The following is a 25,088-nucleotide window of genomic DNA, read 5'->3' on the forward strand; positions in this document are numbered from 1 at the left end:
TATTCCTCTTTCCATTTATTCTATATCCTCCCTTATGCCTTCCCTCTCCTTTTTCCCTTTCTCCATCTCTTCCCTAAATTCTTTTCTTGTCTTCTCCATCTCTTCCTTCCACATCCTCCCTTGCTCCTTGAAATCTTCCTTCATCTCCTCTAATTCCTCTCTTAACTTTCTCCCCTGTTCCTTTACCTCCTCCTTCACCTCCTCCATCCTTCTATTAAACTTCTCTATTATTCTTTTAATCCCCCTTTCCATCCCCCTCTCTTCTTCTCCCCCTTCTTCTCCTGGCGATCTAAATGTTTTCTTACTTGATCTAAAAACTGCCTCCTCTTCCTCTCTGCTCCTTTCCATTTCCTCCCTTTTCCTTTTCCACATCTCCTCTATATTACCCACACTTTCACTCCTTTCCCTTCCTTTCCTACCCTTCTTTCCCCCGTCCCTAAATTTCTCTCCATACCGTATCACTCGCAATCACTCCTCCTACTCGAGTTTCCTCTCTATCTACTCTCTACCCCGTGCCTAACCGCCCGGCCGCTCACTACCGCGCGCTACCTCTCTACACTATCTATACTCCGCGCGCTACCTCTCTACACTATCTATACTCCGCGCCTAGCCCGTCACTGCTACTTCTCTTACCTCTCTCCCTTATCCCTTTGTCCCTAACCTTGCCTAACTCCCTTCACTCTCACCCACACATTCGCACCTCCATCCACTCTCACCTTCTCCACCCCTTTCTTTCACTTTTAGCCCGTCTCCAAAAATCACCTCTATACATCCACGTGTCACACTCTAACGCACCGGAAACGAAAGTCCTATATATAACACTCCATTTCATTTTTTTCTTTTCTCCCTTTCATTTTCCTTAATTTCCTATCTTCTTTATATTATTATTTTTTGCTCTTTATATTATTTTCCTTTATATTATCATTTATATTATCATATTATATATTTATATTATCATATTTTCCTTTATATTTTCATTTATATTATCATATTATCATTTTTGGAGAAACCGTTGGAATAGATGAATAATTTTCGAACTTAGATTTGGCTAATCTCTTATTTTATCATTGTATTTTAATTTAGACCTGTGTTTTAACGAATTTAGAAAATTTTAATTTTAATTATAACACATATGCGCAAGCAACGAATTCTATCTATTAATGAGTAAGCGTTATCCATACTTTTATTATACATTCATTTTTTTACTTTTGTCATTTCTCATATTTTATTAATTATATATATTGTAACAATCAGTTAGAATTCTATTTCTTAACGTAAATTCTTCTCTGTACATTTTGACTGATGACCTTCGAACTGTAACACCTGCGGAAATATAGTACATACACACAGCCACCTACTTATACATAGTTATAAATGCTATTATATATTTTTTCATTCTTTCTTTATCTTTTTAAATAATATATTGTATTTTTAATTTAATGTATAATTTAATTATTTAATCCGTTCTCTTCCCTAAATCCTAAGATCGCACTAGGTCTCGTCCCGCGTAACAAGGATTAAGTTCTTTTACCGAAAAGGGATCACCGAGCAAATAGGCTTAAAAACGCAGCGTTAAAGAGACCTTCGGCTGCTGACCTGTGTCAGGCCCTTCACATTCGCTCGACCCGAACGAAACGTGAAAATGGCGATGGCGATAACCACGGGTAGCGGCACGCTGTCCCTCCCCTCGCTGCACGCCGGCAGGCAATGTCTGATACAGTGGACCGTGCTATAGCTCGAGCGGTCGAGCGCTTCTCTCATTCGTCCGATTTTAATAATTAATATTTCTATTATTGCAAAAATCGTTACATGGAATAGGACTTCTTTATTTAATTTACTGCTCTCTACCGCCTCACAAGTGCGTGAGGTAGTGCTCAGGAACACCCTGTATATTAAAAATATCGTAAAGATTAGCAAGACTTTTAATGAGTTCATTTCAAGGTAGCAGCTCAGGGTGAGTTTGTTGTACATATTCGTTTACATTTTTAATATATTGTAGATTTATCGATGGAAGCGAAAGATCTGTGCGTTATATCGCTAAAATTCAAGCCTTGCGTAGTGGTCTTTGTTAATCTTTTCGAATTTATTAATGTAAGAGGATGAGAAATTTGAGTTTTAAGTCATTTAAATATAAATTTTGTAAATATGTCGAATAAAGAAATAGCAAAGGTATATATAACTCATATGTACCATCAAACTTTTCTGCTATTTGATCGTGAAAAATGATCTTCCCGAACTAGTCGCCCTAAATTCTTTCAAGGGTTTTCGTTTTGACCAAAAAGGAAGGTTCCCACCAAGTTTCATCGAAATCGGAGGTAAGTCGTTTTCGGAACTTTATCCGAATGTTTAAAACAATTTCCTTTTTAAGTTAATGTTATATATGACCTTCTTAGAAGTTAAACATCAAGGTCAACTAGAAGTCATTTGAAAATCTATGTAAAGATATAAGCTGTAGTATAAAGATAAATATTTACTATATTATTAAGTATAACATAATTATAACATTAACTCAAAAGGAAAATTGTTTTAAATTTTCTCACGCAGAACTTTCAATATCTAAAAATTTTAAATTGCCATTAACCTTTTCCGTCGCTTGTTATTTATTAAAATGTTATTGATAAAAAAATCACATAGATAAAATGTATATTTGCTTTGATACCAAAATTACCAAAATTATACCAAATGAATTTATACCAAATACCAATGATACTAAAAATTATAAGGCAATATAGAGTAGATATCGCTTTGCGTGAAAAGTTGAAAATCCAATGTGGAATCGCACAATAATAAATCTAGTTTCGAACTGAAAATACCGTGAAATATAGGGTGGATTTCGCTTTGCATGGTAAATTAGAAACCCATGTAGAATCATACGATAATAGATCTCATTTCACACTGAAAGCATCAGGAGATGTGAAGTGGATCTTGTTTTACATGAAAAGTTGGAAATCCATCTAATACTATACTTATCGATTTATCATATGGTTACATGATTTTCAATTTCCTACGCGAAACGATTTACTTTAGGTTACGAACAATTTTTATTTTGATATATATTGTAGAGGATACATTTCTAAGTAATACACCGTTTGAATTTTGCGGCGGTCTCTCTTCGTTCGAGATATGCGATTTTGAAATTTCATACTTACTTGTATAATCTTTTCATTATATCATTTATGTGTTTACATTTCTTTAATATTATGGCAAAATTATATCCTCTACACCAGAACTGTCCACGTTTTGCACATTTCGGCCGATTGATTGAGTCAACGCCTATCGCCTCCCACTTACGTTTTGAGATCTTGACAACGAGCCAACTAACAACCATAACCAAGACACTTCAGGTACGGCGCATCTATAACGCGATGCTGTTCCCTACACCCCGTCTGCCAAATGTCAATATTTTGATATTAATGTAATTAATAATCGGGAATTGAAACTTTGTTATACATTTTGAATTAATTATCTAAAAAGATTTTAAAGAACTCGCGTATTTTTTTAAAGTATTAACATTTGGTGGACGGGAAACAACATCGCGTTATAGATGAGCCGTACCTGAAGTAAAGTCGCGCGTCTTGGTTTACGGTTGTTAGCTGGCTCGTTGTTAAGATCTCGAGATGTAAAGGGGGAGAGGGGCGGCGATAGGCGTTGACTCATGGAAATCGGCCGAAATGTGCAAAACATGGACAGCTCTGCTCTACATGATCTATAAGACAAATATAATTTAATAAGGTATAAAAATTGCACTTTTTATTTTACCTAAACTTTTAATAAGTGTTTATATATAACTTCCTTCGTTTTGCAAAGTACATATGTGGACACCGTGGGTTTCGTCCCCTATAGGAGGGGGGGCTCCACTTCTGGAAGATATAACCTAATCCGTGTCTGAAGTGTAGGATAGAGTGAGTTCCGATTGCACACATTCCCGATCGGACACGACGACTTTCCCGATCCGACACAGTCCCGATCAGACACACTCCCGATCGGACACAGACCCGATCGGACACAGTCCCGATCGGACACAAACCTATGTGAAATCGTACAATAATAAACCTCGTTTCGCACTGAAAGCACAGGGCGGTGTGAATTGAACTCATTTCGCGTGTAAAGTTGCAAACCCATGTGGAACCGTACAATAATAGACTTCGTTTCGCATTAAAAGCACAGGGCGAAAGCATGTATCCGATCGGGTCTGTGTCTGATCGGGTCTGTGTCCGATCGGGTCTGTGTCTGATCGGGAGATGTCATCGTGTCCGATCGGGAATGTGCGCAATTGAGACGATCCCGTAGGATATACAGGGTGAGCCATTTTAATTAACGCACGCAATTATTTCGGAAACAAAGCATTTTAGAGAAAAATGTTTCAGACAAAAGTTGTTTGGTTTCGAGGAGGCCATAAGATGGTATCATTGGTTTGACCTTGAAGAGTTATTTGAAGGTCACATGAAGGTCACCTTCAATTTCTTAAATGGAACCTACTATTTGTCATTGCATATTCTTGTAGCTTATCTCGATAGCTTTCCAAAACACTATAATTAAGTACCTTTTCGTTAAGTACTTTTTGAGTTATGAGGCTTGAAATAATTTCTTAATTTTACATAAACCGTAAAATATCTTGTAAAATATTCATTTTTCGATTATCTTACCTTAATACTTTTACGTACAAAATAATGAGAGGAATCAACTGGTGTAAAAAAAACACATAGTTGTTTTGAAGAAAAAATATGTAATTTGCAATTAACAATTCCATATTTTTTCTTAAAAACAACTATGTGTTTTCTTTAGACCAGTTGATTCCTCTCATTATTTTGTATGTAAAAGTATTAAGATAAGATAATCGAAAAATGAATATTTTACAAGATATTTTACGGTTTATGTAAAATTAAGAAATTATTTCAAGCCTCATAACTCAAAAAGTACTTAACGAAAAGGTACTTAATTATAGTGTTTTGGAAAGCTCTCGAGATAAGCTACAAGAATATGCAATGACAAATAATAGGTTCCATTTAAGAAATTGAAGGTGACCTTCATGTGACCTTCAAATAACTCTTCAAGATCAAACCAATGATACCATCTTATGGCCCCCTCGAAACCATAAAACTTTTGTCTGAAACATTTTTCTCTAAAATGCTTTGTTTCCGAAATAATTGCATGCGTTAATTAAAATGGCTCACCCTGTATATTGCTTTCGCATAAAAAGTTGCAAACTTATGTAAAGGTATATTATGTAAAGGTATGAACCATGTAAACGAGATATATATGTCAAAATCAAAATTTTTCGAGCTGTGTAACCTAAAGTAAACATTTATCATATTTTGTATACGACAATTATTAAATAAAAAACATTTTGATTATTAAATTATTTAATAATATTATTAAATAAGAGCAAACATATTTGTTAATATTTAGATCGTATTCGATCGAAGGAGTGAAAGAAATGAAATCTCTGGAGAAAGATCCATCGAGGAAGAAAGTATTCCTTAAATTATTATATGCTCTATGTTTCTTCCACGCGGTAGTTCAAGAACGACGAAATTATGGTCCTCAAGGCTGGAATATTCGATATGGTTTCTAATTAGCATTTATTTAATTAACACTTTATTTCAAATCTATCCGATTTTCCAATATCAATATTTTTTTTTAGATTTCAGTGAATCTGATTTACAAATATCTGCTCAACAGCTCAAAATGTTCGTCGAAAATTATGAACAAATACCGTTCAAGGCAATTACATATCTTACAGGTGAATGTAATTATGGAGGTAGAGTGACAGACGAGAGAGATAGAAGGTGTCTCATCACTATTCTAAAGGATTTTTTTAATCCGAACGTAATTGCAAATCCGAACTATTCGTTTGCAGACATCGGCCCGGAGTATACTATACCGAAAAAGTATTCTTTATATAAGTATAATTCACGATCTTAATTTAAATGATTGATTCTCTGATTAATATTTCAAAAGATATATAAAATAGATTATAATTTAAAATTAAAATAAAAAATTGGCTCAAAATAATAACAATCATTAAGTGGTAAAATAAGTAGAGTAGTAAAATAAGCATTCCAAATTGGAATACAAAAAAGAAAGAAAAACATCTTTCTTTATTTATTTATATATTTTAAAATATTCACCTTCATTATAATATACAGGGTGATGAAAAATTAAGTGCCATAAATTTGTGTAATGAAAGAAGGGACGAATACAAGCATTTTAAGTATGGGAACCATGGGTCAGCGACGTTTCATTACGGCGTGACGGGCGTTTAATTGAATCGTCACAACGTCTGCGATACAATGATTTTATTCCGTCAATTTGATATGTTTACAATAAATATTCAAAGTTACGACCGCCAACGTTCCGACAAAAGTCACAGCGACGAAGCAATAACTGCCGCGTTCTTTGGAATATTTCAGGCCGACATATGCTTGAAATGCTCCAAAGAACGCGGCAGTCACTGCTTCGTCGCTGTAACTTTTGTCGGAACGTTGGCGGTCGTAACTTTGAACATTTATTGTAAACATATCAAATTGACGAAATAAAATCATTGCATCGCAGACGTTGTGACGATTCTATTAAACGCCTGTTACGCCGTAATGAAACGTCGCCGACCCATGGTTCCTATACTTAAAATGCTTGTATTCGTCCTTTCTTTCATTACATAAATTTATGGCACTTAATTTTTCATCACCCTGTATATACCAAATAGGAACGTTTTGTTTTATTTTTAGCGATTTTAATATTGATGTTAGAGAATATTGGATAATAATACATAAAATTGGGATGTACGGAAGTATCTGGACTTAGCATGTTAAAATATCGTATAAATTGGCATTGGTGTAATGATTAGAACTGTTCAGAGAATGCTTAACAGATTACTGCGGAAGGCAGCATCTTCTCGCTTTGTGCATATCAATTGCAAAATGATATAATTTTATATTATTATCTAATATTCTGTAACATCAGTATTAAAATCACACTGAAGATAGACCAAAATACATTTTTTTTAATTGCCCTGACACCCTGTAGATTACGCATGAATCAGAGACGGGGAAGTCCCGTTTGCCTACATTCCCGATTGCTAACTGCTTCGTTTGCGCACAACATTTTGCCGACAGCTTGTTTTGCTAACATTCTCGATTGTCTACATCCTGATTGCCTACATGTATTATTGCACTCACGAAAAAAATGAAGATACGAAAGTATGATTGCATTCACATGACATTATTGCGCACATACACATTGCATACATGACATTATTGCACACATACATATTGCACATATAATATTATTACGGATATACGCATTGCACACATGACATTATTGTTCACATGCACATTGCATACATGACATTATTGCACATATAAAATAAGATAATCATATTAACAGCCACCACACATGACTTTATTGCACATATGAAATTATTGCGTACATACACATTGCACACATGATATTATTGTACACATGCACATACACATGCACATGCACACATGATATTATTTTATGTAAAAAATAAAAATATAATTAGATGCTTTGGGCAAGACTTTCGTATGTGATCCACCTCCGAATTTAATCAATTTTTATAGATATGTAGTACGTACTAAATGAAGTCGAATGCCATAAATACGAATGGGCAGACGTTTTGTTCTTGAGGTATTCAAATTTTTATTATTTTTATAAATGTTGAATTTTTCAATTGCGTAAGCGCAAGGTCGATTCTTTGGAGAACTGAGTGGGTCACTGAACATAGTGCGGCCCGAAATGAGGTCTATAATTGTTCTGTTCCACATGGGTTTTTAATTTCCACGCGAAGCGAGGTCTACCCTACATCCCCCGTGCTTACGGTCCGAAACGAGGTCTATAATTGTTCTATTCCACATGGGTTGTCGACTTCCACGCGATATGAGATCTACCCCACCAGCCCCCGTGCTTACGGCCTGAAACGAGATATATAATTGTTCTGTTTTACGTGGGTTATCGACTTTCACACAAAGCGAGATTTATTTCTATTTCCAAAGTATAGTCCTAGGTCCAAAATATTTTTGAATTCTATATTTTGAATTTTATTTGAATTCTATATTTTTTTCTATATGGAAATCTTAAATACTACTCATTTAAGAAGATAATTAAAATTAAAATATCAAAAATAAACGTTTCTGCACATTCACTCTTATAACATTCGACTTTATTTAGTACTATATGCTTGTAAAAGTTCATCGAATTCGAAAGTGGGTCGCATACAGAAATCTTATCATCAAATTGATTAAAGATTTTAAGATGGGATTCTGTAAGTAATTCAGTATCAGTCTGCACTTTTAATCATGGATTCTAATTATACAAAGCCGTTTTCTTATTGTATGTGCGCAACGTATTTGTATGTGTTCAATATCATATGTGTGCAATGTGCATGTGTACAATAATATCATGTGTGTGTATGTGCGCAATAATGTCATGTGTGCAATCTGTATGTGTGCAATAATTTCATGTGTGCAATGAGCATGTATGCAATAAAGTCGTGTGTGGAAAGTGTTAATATGATTTTCTTATTTTATATGTGCAATAATGTCATGTGTGCAATGTGCAAGCGAACAATAATGTCATGTGTGCAATCGTACTTTTGTTTCTTTATTTTCTTCGTGTGTGCAATAATACATGTAGGCAATCGGGATGTAGGCAAGCGGGAATGTTGGCAAAAGAAGCTGTCGGCAAAATGTTGTGCGCAAACGAAGCAGTTGGCAATCGGGAATGTAGGCAACTGAAGTCCTCTCTCAGAGACACGTGATATGCGTGTTGAGCCTGTATTCTATTTTTCTCAATTTTTAGAATAATATTTAGAACATTTTTCGTAATTTTTAAAAGAATAATTTAGGCTCAAAATTATTCACGTATTATCAGATTTATTTTATTTTCAGTCATTGCTTCGATATCAATTAAAAAATGTTCTTTTCTTAAATAAATTATATTCTACTAAAAAACCTTACAAAAATAAAAAAAATACGCCAACTGCATAAAAAAATGTCTTTAAAAAATCTAAAAAAATAATAAAAGTGAAAAATTAAAAATCTCTAATATATGAGATCAATACGATTAGTCAAATGCAATAAATTATGTGATATTAATTTATAGTCGATACTAAATAAGTTAAGATTACTTTAATTCCTAAAGCACTTTTATATAATGTATATAATTTAAAAAAAGTTTTACGCAAATTTTAACTCGTTTAAACGGTCTTCAGATAGAAGTAAGATATGAAAACTTGGCGTAGTAATTATATAATCCCCAAAAACTTACCTTTTTTAAAAAAAAGGTAAAAAAAGGGCCAAGTTCATGCACAAATTGTATCTAACTGTTGTCTTATCTACAAAAATAGTGATATATAAAAATTGCGCAATTAAGGATAAAAATTTGTACAAGATAAATAAAAATACAAGGAAGAAAACTTGTACAAGTTAACTTGTACAAGTTAATATAAAACAAAAAAGTAAAAAAAGAATTTAATTAAAAAAACTTGGCGCTGCCAATTTTATTATATTATATAGTATACTGTTCAGCTTAAAAGTCTAAATTTCCAAATATAAATCAATATAAATTAATGAAAGAAATTAAGTCATTAAATTTAAATGTTAGACTATAATAATTAAAATTAATAATCAGAATGTATTCCAATTTTTTAAATTACACAGCACGAAGAAAAAACATAGTTGTTTTTAAGAAAAAATATGTAATTTGCAATTAACAATTCCATATTTTTTCTTAAAAACAACTGTATGTTTTTTTTACACCAATTGATTACTCTCATTATTTTGTACATAAAAGTATTAAGGTAAGATAATCGAAAAATGAATATTTTACAAGATATTTTATGGTTTATGTAAAATTAAGAAATGATTTCAAGCCTCATAACTCGGAAAGTATTTACTGAAAACTAACTTAATTATAGTGTTTTGGAAAGCTCTCGAGATAAGCTACAAGAATATGCAAAAGCATATAGGGTGTCCCATTTAAAAAGTTGGAGGTGACCTTCACATAACCTTGACAACGCTATTCGAGGTCATAATGATGTTGCTGTGTAATGCGCCACATAAAACCCTATAACTTTTGTATGAAACATTTTTTTTTAAATGCGTATTTTTCGAAATATTAAGGGGTTTCCACACTTTTGCTAAACCCTGTATATATATGTATATTTTTTAAATATATAAGCAAATTATATAAAAATATATAAAGAATAAGTAGTAAATATGCATAACGGACCCAGCCCCAATGATCTTGATCTTCACATATGTTGTCAAGGTCACTGTCCTGAGTAACATTCAAAAGATTTTAGCCGTCGTTCGTTGTTTATTAAAAAATTCTTAACAAAAGAATTTCACAATTTTAATGTTTTTTATCTTTGAAAATATTCATTTTGAGAAAGAAAGTTTTAAGCAAAAAATAAAGCCGCTGAAAAACTACAAAAAAGGTTATATGCATTTTTTTCATAAACCTACTATTTTAGCTGTTATATAAAAAAATATTTATTTTAAATACATTTAATACAATTTAGATTTATATAGAATTTAATACAATTTAATAGGATTAAAAAATATCACAAATGTATATGTACACACACACACGCGCGCGCGCGCGCTGGGGTTGCGAAGGGGGCCTTTGGCCCCCCCTTCCGCAACCACCCCGCCGGTAGGGGACGCATTGCGAAGAGTTGAATCACAATGGATATATGCTGTAAGTTGTAAAGCGAGGTCCACCTTGCCTACCGGAGGGGCCGAAGGCCCCCCCTTGGACTCCCCCCCCCCGCGCGCGCGCGTGTGTGTGTGTGTGTGTACACATACATTTGTGAATTACAGTCCCTGCGGGGGGCTCCACTTTTAGAAGATATAACCTAACCCAACCCGTGTTTGTTACACTGTAAACTCATATAAAATTTTACTTTGCATTAAAAAGCGTATTTTTACTACTAAGCAAGCGAGAAATCTATTCAGAAATTAATAATACATTTTTATATATATAATGGAAAAGAGTTTATTACAATGTTATTATAATGTGATTACAATGGATATGCTTTGCTCATTATATCGAAGAAAGTATCAAAACGTTCGTTGAATTTATAATGTCTCTTAAATATAAATTCTGCAAGATATGCCTGATAGTGGTAGGTACGTGATACACTGTATTAAATGTATATGGTGTCACAAATATTACGTTTTAGTTAGTAAATTTTTTTGTTAATAACTTTTTGATAAACGACGAGCGACGGCTAAAATTTTTTGAATGTTACTCAGGACAGTGAGCTTGACAATATATGTGAAGGTCAAGGTCATTGGGGCTGGGTCCGTTATTATGCATATTTACCATGTATGTATATTTTTTAAATATATAAGCAAATTATATAAAGATATATAAAGAATAAGTATATATACATATACAGGGTGTTCGGAAATTCAATCGACAAATTTTCAGAGATTGTCGGGGGCACCATAAGAATCATTTTTTGCAAATGAACCTGGGGTCGGAAACGTGTCATTACATCGTTACGGCATACGGAGTGTTCGAAAGAGTCGGGACCTCGAAATATCACAAAAAATAGAAGTTTTACAAAAAATTGTTTTAAACAAAAGTTGTAGGGTGTAAAAAGATCTATTTACTGGCGCCATGTGTTTGACCTTGGATGGCGTCGCCAAGTTCACGACAAGGCCACATTGAATATGCAATAAAAAGTGAAGGGTTCCATTTCAAAAATTCAAAGTGGCCTTGTCGTGACCTTGGCGACGCCATCCAAGGTCAAACACATGGCGCCAGTAAATAGACCTTTTTACACCCTACAACCTTTGTTTGAAACAATTTTTTGTGACATTTCGAGGTTCCGACTCTTTCGAACACTGTATGCCGTAGCGATGTAATGACACGTTTCCGACCCCAGATTCATTTACAAAAAATGATTCTTATGGTGCCCCCGACAATCTCTGAAAATTTGTCGATTTCCGAACACCATGTATACAGGGTGGCAGGGAAGTTTTGACAGTCCCGAAGTGTGAAGGTAGATTGGCTCAAATTAAGAAGGAAGCTATTATACTATTTTGCGATATTCGCAATAATTAATGAAAAATTAATTAAAGAAGATCGACCAATGCGCGTGGCTCGAAGCACACGACAGCGAAGGCGGTCTGACTGTAACATAATGGCGGCGCGCGGCGAAGCGGTGATTGGGGAGGGGAGGAGGCTTCGCCACGCGCTTACACACTCATCGCTCCTCGAAGTAAGTTATGAAACATGGCGTGCCCGGATCGTAATCAAATAGAGATTAAATATTTAATTACATAATATCTAATATTTTACATTTTATTGGAGATATATTTGTTTATAATGTAAACAATCCGGGCACGCCAAGTTTTCATAACTTACTTTGATTTAAAGACTGTGCGATTTAAAATTTGCGTAACTTTTTTTTTAAATTATATACATTATATAATATAAAAAGTGTTTTAAGAATTAAAAGAATCCTAATTCTCATTTAATATTTTAAAAATCAATTTCCTCTGAATAAATATAAAATGCGTTTTAATTCCTTAGGGAGAATTTATGTATAATATTTCTACTGTATAAAATTGATATTTCACGGCAAATATTATATCAAATTTACAAATTGCTCTTAAGTACTTGGCTAATAGTAATTATTGATTTCATATTTAGTTTTGATATTTAATTTTTTAATATTTTTTTATTAAAATTATTTGTTGAGGTATTGTTTTTTAGGAAAATGATTTTTTGAGGGAAAATTACTGTAAAAAATTATTTTTAAGGAATTTTTTTATTAAAGATGCATACAAGGTAGAATATTTTTTATTTAATAATTAGAGATTTGGCTCAAGTAATCAAAAAATTAAAAAGAAAATGGCATAAGAGCCAACGCGCGGTAGTTGGAGCGCAGAGAAGCAACAACACTTCTTTCTTTTTTCAATATTAGTTTATTAAAAAACACATTATAATAACAAAAAACGAACGTTTCGGATTATCTTTTGATCCTTCTTCAGCGCGATGTTAACAATTTATATTACAGATAGTGACGCGTTACATTAAACGAATTTGTTCTCGACGCGTAGGTGACGCTAAATTGCATCCCGCGGAGGTCTAGTAAGCGCTCTGCTTCCAACAGTCAATTAAATATACTATAGTTATACTATGCGAGAAGCCTTCATTTGCGCACAGTACAATTGGACACGTTGCAATTGCACACCGTGCTATTAGACACATAAGATTGCGCACCGTTCGATTGGACATGTTACATTTGCCCACCATTCAATTGGACACAGTTCTTTTGCGCACAGTTCTTTTGCGCACCGTTCGATTGGACACGTTACATTTGCCCACCGTTCAATTGGACACAGTTCTTTTGCGCACAGTTCTTTTGCGCACAGTTCTTTTGCGCACAGTTCTTTTGCGCACATTACTTTTGCCCACATTACTTTTGCGCACATTACTTTTGCCCACATTACTTTTGCCCACATTACTTTTGCCCACAGTTTTATAAACCCATGTGGAATCCCAGTTTGCGTTCCAAAGTATACGCACAGCTGCACACCCGCCTCCCGCCCCACCGCCCCCCCGCCCCCCCGTTGCAAACCCATGTGGAACCTCCCTTCGCATGGAAAAGTATATGTGCGCAATTGAACTGTGGGCAAAAGTAATGTGCGCAAAAGTAATGTGGGCAAAAGTAATGTGCGCAAAAGTAATGTGGGCAAAAGAACTATGCGCAAAAGAACTGTGCGCAAAAGAACTGTGTCCAATTGAACGGTGGGCAAATGTAACGTGTCCAATCAAACGGTGCGCAAAAGAACTGTGCGTAAAAGAACTGTGTCCAATTGAACGGTGGGCAAATGTAACGTGTCCAATCGAACGGTGCGCAATCTTATGTGTCTAATAGCACGGTGTGCAATTGCAACGTGTCCAATTGTACTGTGCGCCAATGAGCCACTCCCATACTATGCGACGTCACAGCAGATCTTACAAATCGAATAAAAATAACAAAATAAATACCGAAAGATATTACACGTGAATAAGCATTTTTGCTTAAATTAATAGTTAGAAGCATGGCTCACCAGATTCCGCGCTTTCTACAATTAATAATATAGTATGCCGCTGTGCGCCCCATGTCGATTCGAGATTCGATGACGAACTGTATAAATATGTCCTCGGTTGTCAGGACGTAAACATGGACTCAACCAAGGACATGCGCAGTTGACTCAACGATAACAAACATACCGACGCGTGAACGAACGCCTCATATTTTCGATAAATTATCGATTATCGTCGCAAATGTATGATGCAAGCCCTCTGTATCACTCTGCAAGTTCAAGCTATTTTTTTGGCGCTTGATAAATAGCATTTCAGAGACAAGCCTTTTGCCCAACGAGGACTCCCTGTCCAAAATCTCAGATTCTTCCCAATTAAAATCGTGACCGAATTCCAGTCTGTGATTAGTTATAACCGAAGGTTGTGACGTATTTCGTCGAATGTGATTTCGGTGTTCAGAAATTCGTTTTTTTAACTGTCTGCTAGTTTGGCCGACATATGACGCATCGCAATCATTGCACGAGACTTTATACACTACATTGTTACACGAATCTTTTGGCATTATGTCTTTATGGACCTTGACTTTATGGACCTTGACAAAATTAAAGTTTATTTAAGCCAAAATAAGAAACTCCTGTGTCATGATTACGAAGAACTCGCTTAAATTGTTCCGAAAACGTTGGAAGAGATGGTGTTTAATAAAAGAAAAGTGTAGCATTCCCCGCGACGAATTCTTGACTGCAGTTCGGTTTATATTAAATTCTACTTTTTTCACTTTTGATGGAAAAATATACCAACAAACATTCGGAACTCCCATGGGCTCTCCCCTATCCCCCATCATTGCTGATATCACTCTGTAAGATTTGGAAAATAAAGCAATTGGACGAGTTCCCTTCAATCTACCTTTCTATTATAGGTATGTGGATGATATAGCTTTGGCGGCTCCCTCTTCTATGTTCAATGAGGTCTTGGGTATCTTCAACTCTTTCCACCCAAGGCTTCAGTTTACATTGGAGGAGGGAGTTGATAATAAACTTAATTTTCTTGATGTTACGATAATCGTGAACAATAATTTAATCGAATTCGATTGATATCACAAACCTACTTTTTCCGGGAGATATCTAAATTATAAGTCGAATCATCCACTATGCCATAAGAGGGGAACAATCGTAGGATTGGTGGATCGTGCCTTTTTATTATCGCATCCGAGATTCCATCAAAAAAACTTTGAGCTGATAGTCGGCGTCCTCTTGGACAATGGCTATCCTCTATTTTACATTTTCCATGTAATACGAGCACGTCTGAAGTTGCTATTGGCCTTGAATCGGACAGGCTTGGAGCCCGACGAGGACCACCCTGAGAAAAGACCCTCTTCATATTTCATAATCCCATACATTCCAACGTTTTCGGAACAATTTAAGCGAGTTCTTCGTAATCATGACACGGGAGTTTCTTATTTTGGCTTAAATAAACTTCGTAATTTTGTCAAGGTCCATAAAGACATAATGCCAAAAGATTCGTGTAACAATGTAGTGTATAAAGTCTCGTGCAATGATTGCGATGCGTCATATGTCGGCCAAACTAGCAGACAGTTAAAAAAACGAATTTCTGAACACCGAAATCACATTCGACGAAATACGTCACAACCTTCGGTTATAACTAATCACAGACTGGAATTCGGTCACGATTTTAATTGGGAAGAATCTGAGATTTTGGACAGGGAGTCCTCGTTGGACAAAAGGCTTGTCTCTGAAATGCTATTTATCAAGTGCCAAAAAAATAGCTTGAACTTGCAGAGTGATACAGAGGGCTTGCATCATACATTTGCGACGATAATCGATAATTTATCGAAAATATGAGGCGTTCGTTCACGCGTCGGTATGTTTGTTATCGTTGAGTCAACTGCGCATGTCCTTGGTTGAGTTCATGTTTACGTCCTGACAACCGAGGACATATTTATACAGTTCGTCATCGAATCTCGAATCGACATGGGGCGCACAGCGGCATACTATATTATTAATTGTAGAAAGCGCGGAATCTGGTGAGCCATGCTTCTAACTATTAATTTAAGCAAAAATGCTTATTCACGTGTAATATCTTTCGGTATTTATTTTGTTATTTTTATTCGATTTGTAAGATCTGCTATGACGTCGCATAGTATAACTATAGTATATTTAATTGACTGTTGGAAGCAGAACGCTTACTAGACCTCTGCGGGATACAATTTAGCGTCACCTACGCGTCGAGAACAAATTCGTTTAATGTAACGCGTCACTATTTGTAATATAAATTGTTAACATCGCGCTGAAGAAGGATCAAAAGATGATCCGAAACGTTCATTTTTTGTTATTATAATATGTTTTTTAATAAACTAATATTGAAAAAAGAAAGAAGTGTTGTTGCTGTGTCTGCGCTCCAACTACCGCGCGTTGGCTCTTATTCCATTTTCTTTTTAATATTTTTTATGTACTTCGCGTATTTTTTTTACCTTTGTAAGGTTTTTTTAGAGGGATTTCACACCTTTTTGTAAAATTTTTTACCCTTTCTACAAATTATTTTTTTGGGGAAAATATTTGCATATTATTTTTAGGGATATTTTTTATTTTTGAAAATTGTTACTGCATAGTAAATTAGTCTTTCTATAAGTCTTATCTGACGGCATATGTTTTATATTTCTATGGTACACCGTTTCTGCAACATTAGATTTCACCCCCAAGGGGTGGTTTTTAAAAATTGTTATCATACGGTAAATTAGTCTTTCTACAAGTCATAACTAACAGTATAGGTTTTATATTTTTATGGTGCACCGTTTCTGAAATATTAGATTTCACCCCTAAGGGGTGGTTTTTAAAAATTATTATTATACGGTAAATTAGTCTTTTTACAAGTCTTATCTAACAGCATAGGTTTTATATTTTTATGATACTCCGTTTCTGAAATATTAGATTTCACCCCCAAGGGGTAGTTTTTAAAAATTGTTATTATACACTTAATTAGTCTTTCTACAAGTCATAACTAATAGTGCAGGTTTTATATTTTTGTGATGCACCGTTTCTGAAACATTAGATTTCACCCTCAAGGGGTGGTTTTTAAAAATTGTTATTATACGGTAAATTAGTCTTTTTACAAGTCTTATCTAACAGCATAGGTTTTATATTTTTATGATACTCCGTTTCTGAAATATTAGATTTCACCCCCAAGGGGTGGTTTTTAAAAATTGTTATTATACGGTAAATTAATCTTTCTACAAGTCTTATTTAACGGTATAAGTTTTTAATTTTTATGGCACACCGTTTCTGAAATATTAGATTTCATCCCCAAGGGGTGGTTTTTAAAAATTATCATTATACGCTAAATTAGTCTTTGTAGAAATCTTAACTAACGGCACAGGTTTTATATTTTTGTGGTGCATCGTTTCTGAAATATTAGATTTCACCCCCAAGGGGTAGTTTTTAAAAATTATCATTATACGGTAAATTAGTCTTTTTACAATTCTTATCTAACAGCATAGGTTTTATATTTTTGTAGCACACCGTTTCTGAGATATTATATTTCACCCCTAAGGGGTGGTTTTAAAAATTATTATTATACGGTAAATTAGTCTTTTTACAAGTCTTATCTAACAGCATAGGTTTTATATTTTTATGATACTCCGTTTCTGAAATATTAGATTTCAGCCCCAAGGGGTGGTTTTTAAAAATTGTTATTATACGGTAAATTAATCTTTCTACAAGTCTTATTTAACGGTATAAGTTTTTAATTTTTGTGGCACACCGTTTCTGAAATATTAGATTTTATCCCCAAGGGGTGGTTTTTAAAAATTATCATTATACGCTAAATTAGTCTTTCTAAAAATCTTAACTAACCGCACGGGTTTTATATTTTTATGATACTCCGTTTCTGAAATATCAGGTTTCACCCCCAAGGGTTGGTTTTTAAAAATTGTTATTATACGCTTAATTAGTTTTTCTACAAGTCATAACTAACAGTATAGATTTTATATTTTTGTGGCACACCGTTTCTGAGATATTAGATTTCACCCCTAAGGGGTGGTTTTAAAAATTATTATTATATGGTAAATTAGTCTTTGTAAGAAACCTTAATTAACGGCGTAAGTTCCATATTTCTGCGACGCATCATTTTCGAGATATTATTTTTCCCTTATAATAGAAAATTTCAAAAACCATCCTCAAGGGATGGTTTTTGAAATTTTCTATTATAAGGGATAGTTTTTGAAAATTGTTACTATACAATAAATTACTTTTTTTTTAAATTTTATTTAACAGAAGTTCCGTATTTTTACGGCTCCGTTTCTAAGATATTAAATTCCACCCCGAAGGGATAGTTTTGAAAATTGTTACTGTACGATAAATTAATCTCTCACACGTACGTACACACATGCATATACATATCGCACGTATGCACGCATATGATTTTGTCTCTTAAAGCATTGTACATATCGAAGCAATAATCGTATACGCAGCGGTGTGAACGCCGCTTGAGGGACAAACTCGCTTTGCTTGTATGCGTGCGAGCATACGTACGTGAGACTGAAAATCCGGGATAACGTAAAATGTCACAATTTTGACATACGATCATCATTTCTCGGGATTGACTGCACTGATTTTATTCAAACTGGTCGCAATCGAAAGCTTATATTCACATTACATAATAAAAGTGTCGTTAGATTTTTGATTACGGTCTTAGTTTCTGAAATATCTTAATCGAAAGTTTACATGACGTGAAATTCCGGATAAGGTACTTGGTAGCGCCGCGTCGAGAGCAGTGACTCTCAATGCTCGGATCCTATTTTTTATGTATTTGGCGTCACGACGCTACCGCGTCGCTTGATTATGTATATTTATATTTAGTCTGTAAAATAGATATTTATTATTTACCTTGCGCTCCAATTATCATACCTTACTGGCTCTTATTTGCCAATTTTTAATCAATATTTTAATTTATTATTTAACTTGCACTTCATTATTTGTCACCACTCAAAATGCGGTTAATAACACATGTCACTAATGACACATGTCACTAATATCGCAAAGCATCGTTATCGTAATCTTCTGTCGAGAGTAAGAAACGCACGTTTTCTTTTTCTATGTGTTGTGTATATGTGTGTTGATGACGATGATAAAGACGTTTCTTAATTGAAAATTTTCATATTTCGATTTTGCGTTATGATATTTCTGTTTATATATCATGCAGCACAAAAATAAAGATACTTTCTTTATATGATTCAAACTCGCTCTATTGATTAAGCCTAGTAAGAATTCGATTCGTTCAGCCGTTATTGAAATCCGGTAATCTGAGTTACTCTCAACTGTCCAACTCGCGTATAGATACACAGAGTGCCTCGCTAATGTTTCGCATGAACTTGGCATGAGACACTACCGTGTCTTTTGATAAGCTAGAGCAGGGAAACGCAATTAAATTTTTTGTGACGGCTCAAATATAAAATTTGAGATTACACTATGAGCCGCAGCTAAATTCAGAACTTATATTTTTTACCTTCTCTGTATTAGGAATCACCATGTGAAGATAAGGCTAAGTAAAATCCCTTTTTTTTAGGGGTTTTTATATTTTTTCTGCAGGTTAAGTATGGTTGTCGCGGACCACATTGGAAAGCCTCATGGTCTAAATCTGGCCTACGGAGCGCCAATTGCATATGCTTGATCTAAAAGGCTTACTTTATAATGTAAAAATGTATTTACTAAATACAAAGCTTATTTTATAATATAAAAATGTATTTACTAAATGAAAAGATTAATACATATATATTCTCTAAGATTTCATGTTTTATTTGAGATATACAGGCTGTTCGGAAAATCGCCCGTAGTATTTCGGGAAGTGATTCGGGACCCAAAAAGAAGAAAAAAAAGCTACATAAACATAGGTCCGGAAATAAGTCGTTTCCGAGTTATAATCACTTTTATATTAAAAAATCGTAATTATTTAAATTTAGTTTTAAAAAAATTTAGTTAATTTTAAAAGAGGGATGCCAAGCGGACTATAAATTACGATTTCTTTAACATAAAAGTGGCTATAACTCGGAAATGACTTATTTTCGGACTTATGTTTATACAGGATGTCCGGAAAATCGCCCGCAGTACTTCGGGAAGTAATTCCGGACTCAAAAAGAAGGAAAAAATTTATATAAACATAGGTCTGAAAATAAGTCATTTCTGAGTTACAGCCACTATTATGTTAAAAAAATCATAATTTATAATCCGCATCGCATCCCTCCTTTAATTTTTTTTTAAATTTTAAATTTAAATAATTACGATTTTTTTAATATAAAAGTGACTATAACTCGGAAATGACTTATTTCCGGACCTATGTTTATATAGCTTTTTTTTCTTCTTTTTGGGTCCCAAATCACTTCCCGAAATACTGCGGGCGATTTTCCAGACACCCTGTATAAATGAGGCATATATATGAGGGCACGCCAAGTTTCCATGTCTTAGTTCGATTTGAAGGCCATTTATGCGATTTAGAATTTGCATGAATCTATATATAATATATATATATATATATACAGGGCGATCCCGAAAAACCTTCCGTCTGTAAAATGACGTATTCCTGACACCATTCTAAGACAATTTTTCCTTTACCAAAATTTGATTTGAAGCGTAGTTTTTGAATTATGAGCAAAAATAATTAGTAAATCACGCGTCGGGTACGGAAGGTAGGCAGGAGCGGCGCGGCGTGCCGCGAGCGCGGGCGCAGCTGACCGCCCGACGGGTGATTACCACCGCATGAGTCGCTAACTATTTTATCTTATAACATAAAATTATGCTTTAAATAAAATTTTGGTAAAGAAGAAAATGTCTTAGAATTACGTCAGAAATACGTGTTCCTTAAAATAACGTTATTTTAATAATGAAAAGTTGTTCCGGATCGCCGGCCGTCCGACGTTGCAATCAGCTGATTGCTACACGCGATGTGTGTATGGCGGAGTGTGTGCGTAAGAGAGAGAGAGAGGGAGAGAGAGAGAGGGAGAGAAAGAGAGAGGGAGAGAGGGAGGGTAGGAGGGACAGACATTCATACACACGCACGCACTTTTTTTCTCGCTCTCTTTCTCTCTTTTACACAACACTCATACACTCTCTCATTCAGTCTCTCACTCACACTCTCTCGGTCACTCACTCACTTGCTCACTTACCTTGTAGCAGCGTAGCGAATCTTCATGCTATGTATTGTTGTTATCTGCTGCACGGTTATGATTGCTAGAGATGCGCGACACATCGCGAAATTTTTTCGATTATTAGTCTCACACTCGATTGACACAATACAAATTATACGATAACGAGTTTACTGTTTATTCACTCACTATCGATTTATCGATACCAAAAATTACTTTCAAAGAAACGCGAATGCAAACAGCACATGACTCGACGCGAAGCGACGGACCGCGGAGACTGCGCGACCACAAGAGTTATGTTGCCAGAAACGCGACACGCGACATCTAACAAACGACTTACGCGTGGCGCGTGATTGACGCGAGATAAGACGAACGATCGGCTAAAACCTTCGCATTGCGAATGCGGTAGAAAACATGAAACGTATAATGACATACTTAAAAAATTAATTATTTATTATAAATAATAACTATTTCTAATTATAATAAATAATTATTATTTTAAAAAGCATGTGTTATACGTTATTACGTTTTCGAAATTATTGCATTCACGATGCGAAGATTTAAGTCAATCGCAAGAATAATGTAATTAAAATTACATTTGGAAAAATTTATTTTTATTCTGCTCACAATGAAATGTTTCAACGTGAAAATGTATTGGTCGCTCTGAAAAGAGTGGATTGACTAAAAAAAATTTTAAAGCAGATGCTCAAAATGCCCGCCATCCATCCTAATGCAAGCTCTCATGCGTTGATTGCACCATCGATCGTGTATCTAATTTATACGATCTTCGCTGAGGGTCTATGTCCCTCCTCGCCTCCCGCGACCAATCGCGAATGTCGCGGACGCTAATTAGTGATTAGTCGCGGGAGGCGAGGAGGGGCATAGACCCCCAGCGAAGATCGTATAAATTAGACGCACGATCGATGGTGCAATCAACGCATGAGAGCTTGCATTAGGATGGATGGCGGGCATTTTGAGCATCTGCTTTAAAATTTTTTTTAGTCAATCCGCTCTTTTCAGAGCGACCAATACATTTTCACGTTGAAACATTTCATTGTGAGCAGAATAAAAATAAATTTTTCCAAATGTAATTTTAATTACATTATTCTTGCGATTGACTTAAATCTTCGCATCGTGAATGCAATAATTTCGAAAACGTAATAACGTATAACACATGCTTTTTAAAATAATAATTATTTATTATAATTAGAAATAGTTATTATTTATAATAAATAATTAATTTTTTAAGTATGTCATTATACGTTTCATGTTTTCTACCGCATTCGCAATGCGAAGGTTTTAGCCGATCGTTCGTCTTATCTCGCGTCAATCACGCGCCACGCGCAAGTCGTTTGTTAGATGTCGCGTGTCGCGTTTCTGGCAACATAACTCTTGTGGTCGCGCAGTCTCCGCGGTCCGTCGCTTCGCGTCGAGTCATGTGCTGTTTGCATTCGCGTTTCTTTGAAAGTAATTTTTGGTATCGATAAATCGATAGTGAGTGAATAAACAGTAAACTCGTTATCGCGTAATTTGTATTGTGTCAATCGAGTGTGAGACTAATAATCGAAAAAATTTCGCGATGTGTCGCGCATCTCTAGCAATCATAACCGTGCAGCAGATAACAACAATACATAGCATGAAGATTCGCTACGCTGCTACAAGGTAAGTGAGCAAGTGAGTGAGTGACCGAGAGAGTGTGAGTGAGAGACTGAATGAGAGAGTGTATGAGTGTTGCGTAAAAGAGAGAAAGAGAGCGAGAAAAAAAGTGCGTGCGTGTGTATGAATGTCTGTCCCTCCTACCCTCCCTCTCTCCCTCTCTCTTTCTCTCCCTCTCTCTCTCCCTCTCTCTCTCTCTTACGCACACATTCCGCCATACACACATCGCGTGTAGCAATCAGCTGATTGCAACGTCGGACGGCCGGCGATCCGGAACAACTTTTCATTATTAAAATAACGTTATTTTAAGGAACACGTATTTCTGACGTAATTCTAAGACATTTTCTTCTTTACCAAAATTTTATTTAAAGCATAATTTTATGTTATAAGATAAAATAGTTAGCGACTCATGCGGTGGTAATCACCCGTCGGGCGGTCAGCTGCGCCCGCGCTCGCGGCACGCCGCGCCGCTCCTGCCTGCCTTCCGTACCCGACGCGTGATTTATTAATTATTTTTGCTCATAATTCAAAAACAACGCTTCAAATCAAATTTTGGTAAAGGAAAAATTGTCTTAGAATGGTGTCAGGAATACGTCATTTTACAGACGGAAGGTTTTTCGGGATCGCCCTGTATATATGTATGTATATATGCATCATATAATAAGTGCTTTAGGAATTAAAGTAATCTTAACTCATTTAGTATCGATTACAAATTATTATCACATAATTTATTATACTTGACTGATTATAAATATAAAATGTCTTAATATCGCTAGTCAATTAATCAAAGGATCAATTAAAATAATGTATTCGACCAAACTAGCCAGAAATTTTTGTTTATTAATACGACGTTTCGACCATATGGTTGTGGTCCTTATCAAGTATATACTGGAATAAAGATTTATAATTAATTAATTAACGATTAGAATACATAGTACGCTCACAAAATTAGGGTGTGAACAATTCTCATACCGATCAGGAGACAGGCATAGACGATAATTTTGTGAACTACACAAGTCACATTTGCGAAAAATATGTTCGAAAGAGGGAAATGAGATGTTCTATATCAAGAAACTCAATAATTTAATTAACCTACAGAAAGACACAGAGAGTTTAAACAACATTTACGACAAAATAATAAAGGTCACTTAGTTTCGTTTTTCCTCCCGATGTATTTAGTTTCTTGACGAAGTCTCACATGGACACATCAATTTGTCTCTAAAGTTCAAAATCTAGTTAACGTTTTTTTCGCAAATGTGACTTGTGTAGTTCACAAAATTATCGTCTATGCCTGTCTCCTGATCGGTATGAGAATTGTTCACACCCTAATTTCGTGAGCGTACTATGTATTCTAACCGTTAATTAATTAATTATAAATCTTTATTCCAGTATATACTTGATAAGGACCACAACCATATGGTCGAAACGTCGTATTAATAAACAAAAATTTCTGGCTAGTTTGGTCGAATACATTATTTTAATTGATCCTTGACTGATTATGTTGATGTCATATCAAAGAATTTAAAAATTTTTCACTTTTATCATTTTTTTAGATTTTTTAAAGATATTTTTTATGTGTTATTTTTTTATCTTTGTAAGATTTTTTTAGTAGCTCCACTTTTTGTAAAAATTTGTATTATTTCTGCAATCATGTTGCATTAGCTGGACTTTTTAAAGTTCTTCGTATTCATAAATGTTTTTCTAATTTACCAGTAGATCCTAGAACTTTATTGCGTACACCAAAATACACCAAAATCGAAAATATTTCGCTGAATTGTATTCTCATTTTGGAATTCGTGTTGCATTAGAGAAATATTTTAGAAAATATAATTATATGTTTGATAATATAAATACCATAAATTTAGGAATTAATATTGATGGATTATTCAGTAAAGATAAGTATGTGGGAAGAGGTCAGACGTGTCTATATGCCCATTCGGTCAACGAGCGACAGAATCCATCCGTGGCAACGGCATCGACACATATCTGTGAAGAGAGCATTCACACATTTTTCAGCCCAACGAATAATTGCCAGAAAACAATATTGGATTAAAAAAATATGTGAGGCGGAAGTGGCTGGATCGGGAATCGAACCCTTTCGCTTTCCAGGCAACTCTAGACCACTGAGCTATGCATGCTGGCTTCCGACTGACCTTCTGTGAGAAACGGCATCGACGAGCACAACGCCATAGAGTGATCACATCTCTCAAGATCC

At 34.9% G+C, this 25,088-nt stretch overlaps 1 protein-coding gene across 6 annotated transcripts in view; it reads left to right on the forward strand.

The window, feature by feature from the left end:
- Dhc62b (Dynein heavy chain at 62B) overlaps positions 1 to 25,088 on the forward strand; it is an 835,389-nt gene that overhangs the window by 716,493 nt on the left and 93,808 nt on the right. For 4 of the 6 annotated variants that reach the window (XM_083104284.1, XM_083104288.1, XM_083104286.1 and 1 more), the window contains 2 exons: positions 5,410 to 5,567; positions 5,645 to 5,891. The exons of the other annotated variants lie outside the window; for them this stretch is intronic. In XM_083104284.1, coding sequence (XP_082960410.1) covers positions 5,410 to 5,567; positions 5,645 to 5,891 — 405 coding nt within the window. The remainder of the gene's footprint in view (positions 1 to 5,409; positions 5,568 to 5,644; positions 5,892 to 25,088) is intronic. 6 annotated transcript variants of the gene reach the window in all.

This window comes from Camponotus vicinus, unplaced genomic scaffold (genome assembly GCF_025532165.1).
Source record: "Camponotus vicinus isolate PSW18456_S1 unplaced genomic scaffold, iyCamVici1.0 SCAF_7, whole genome shotgun sequence".
In the NCBI taxonomy this organism is placed as follows: Eukaryota; Metazoa; Arthropoda; class Insecta; order Hymenoptera; family Formicidae; genus Camponotus; species Camponotus vicinus.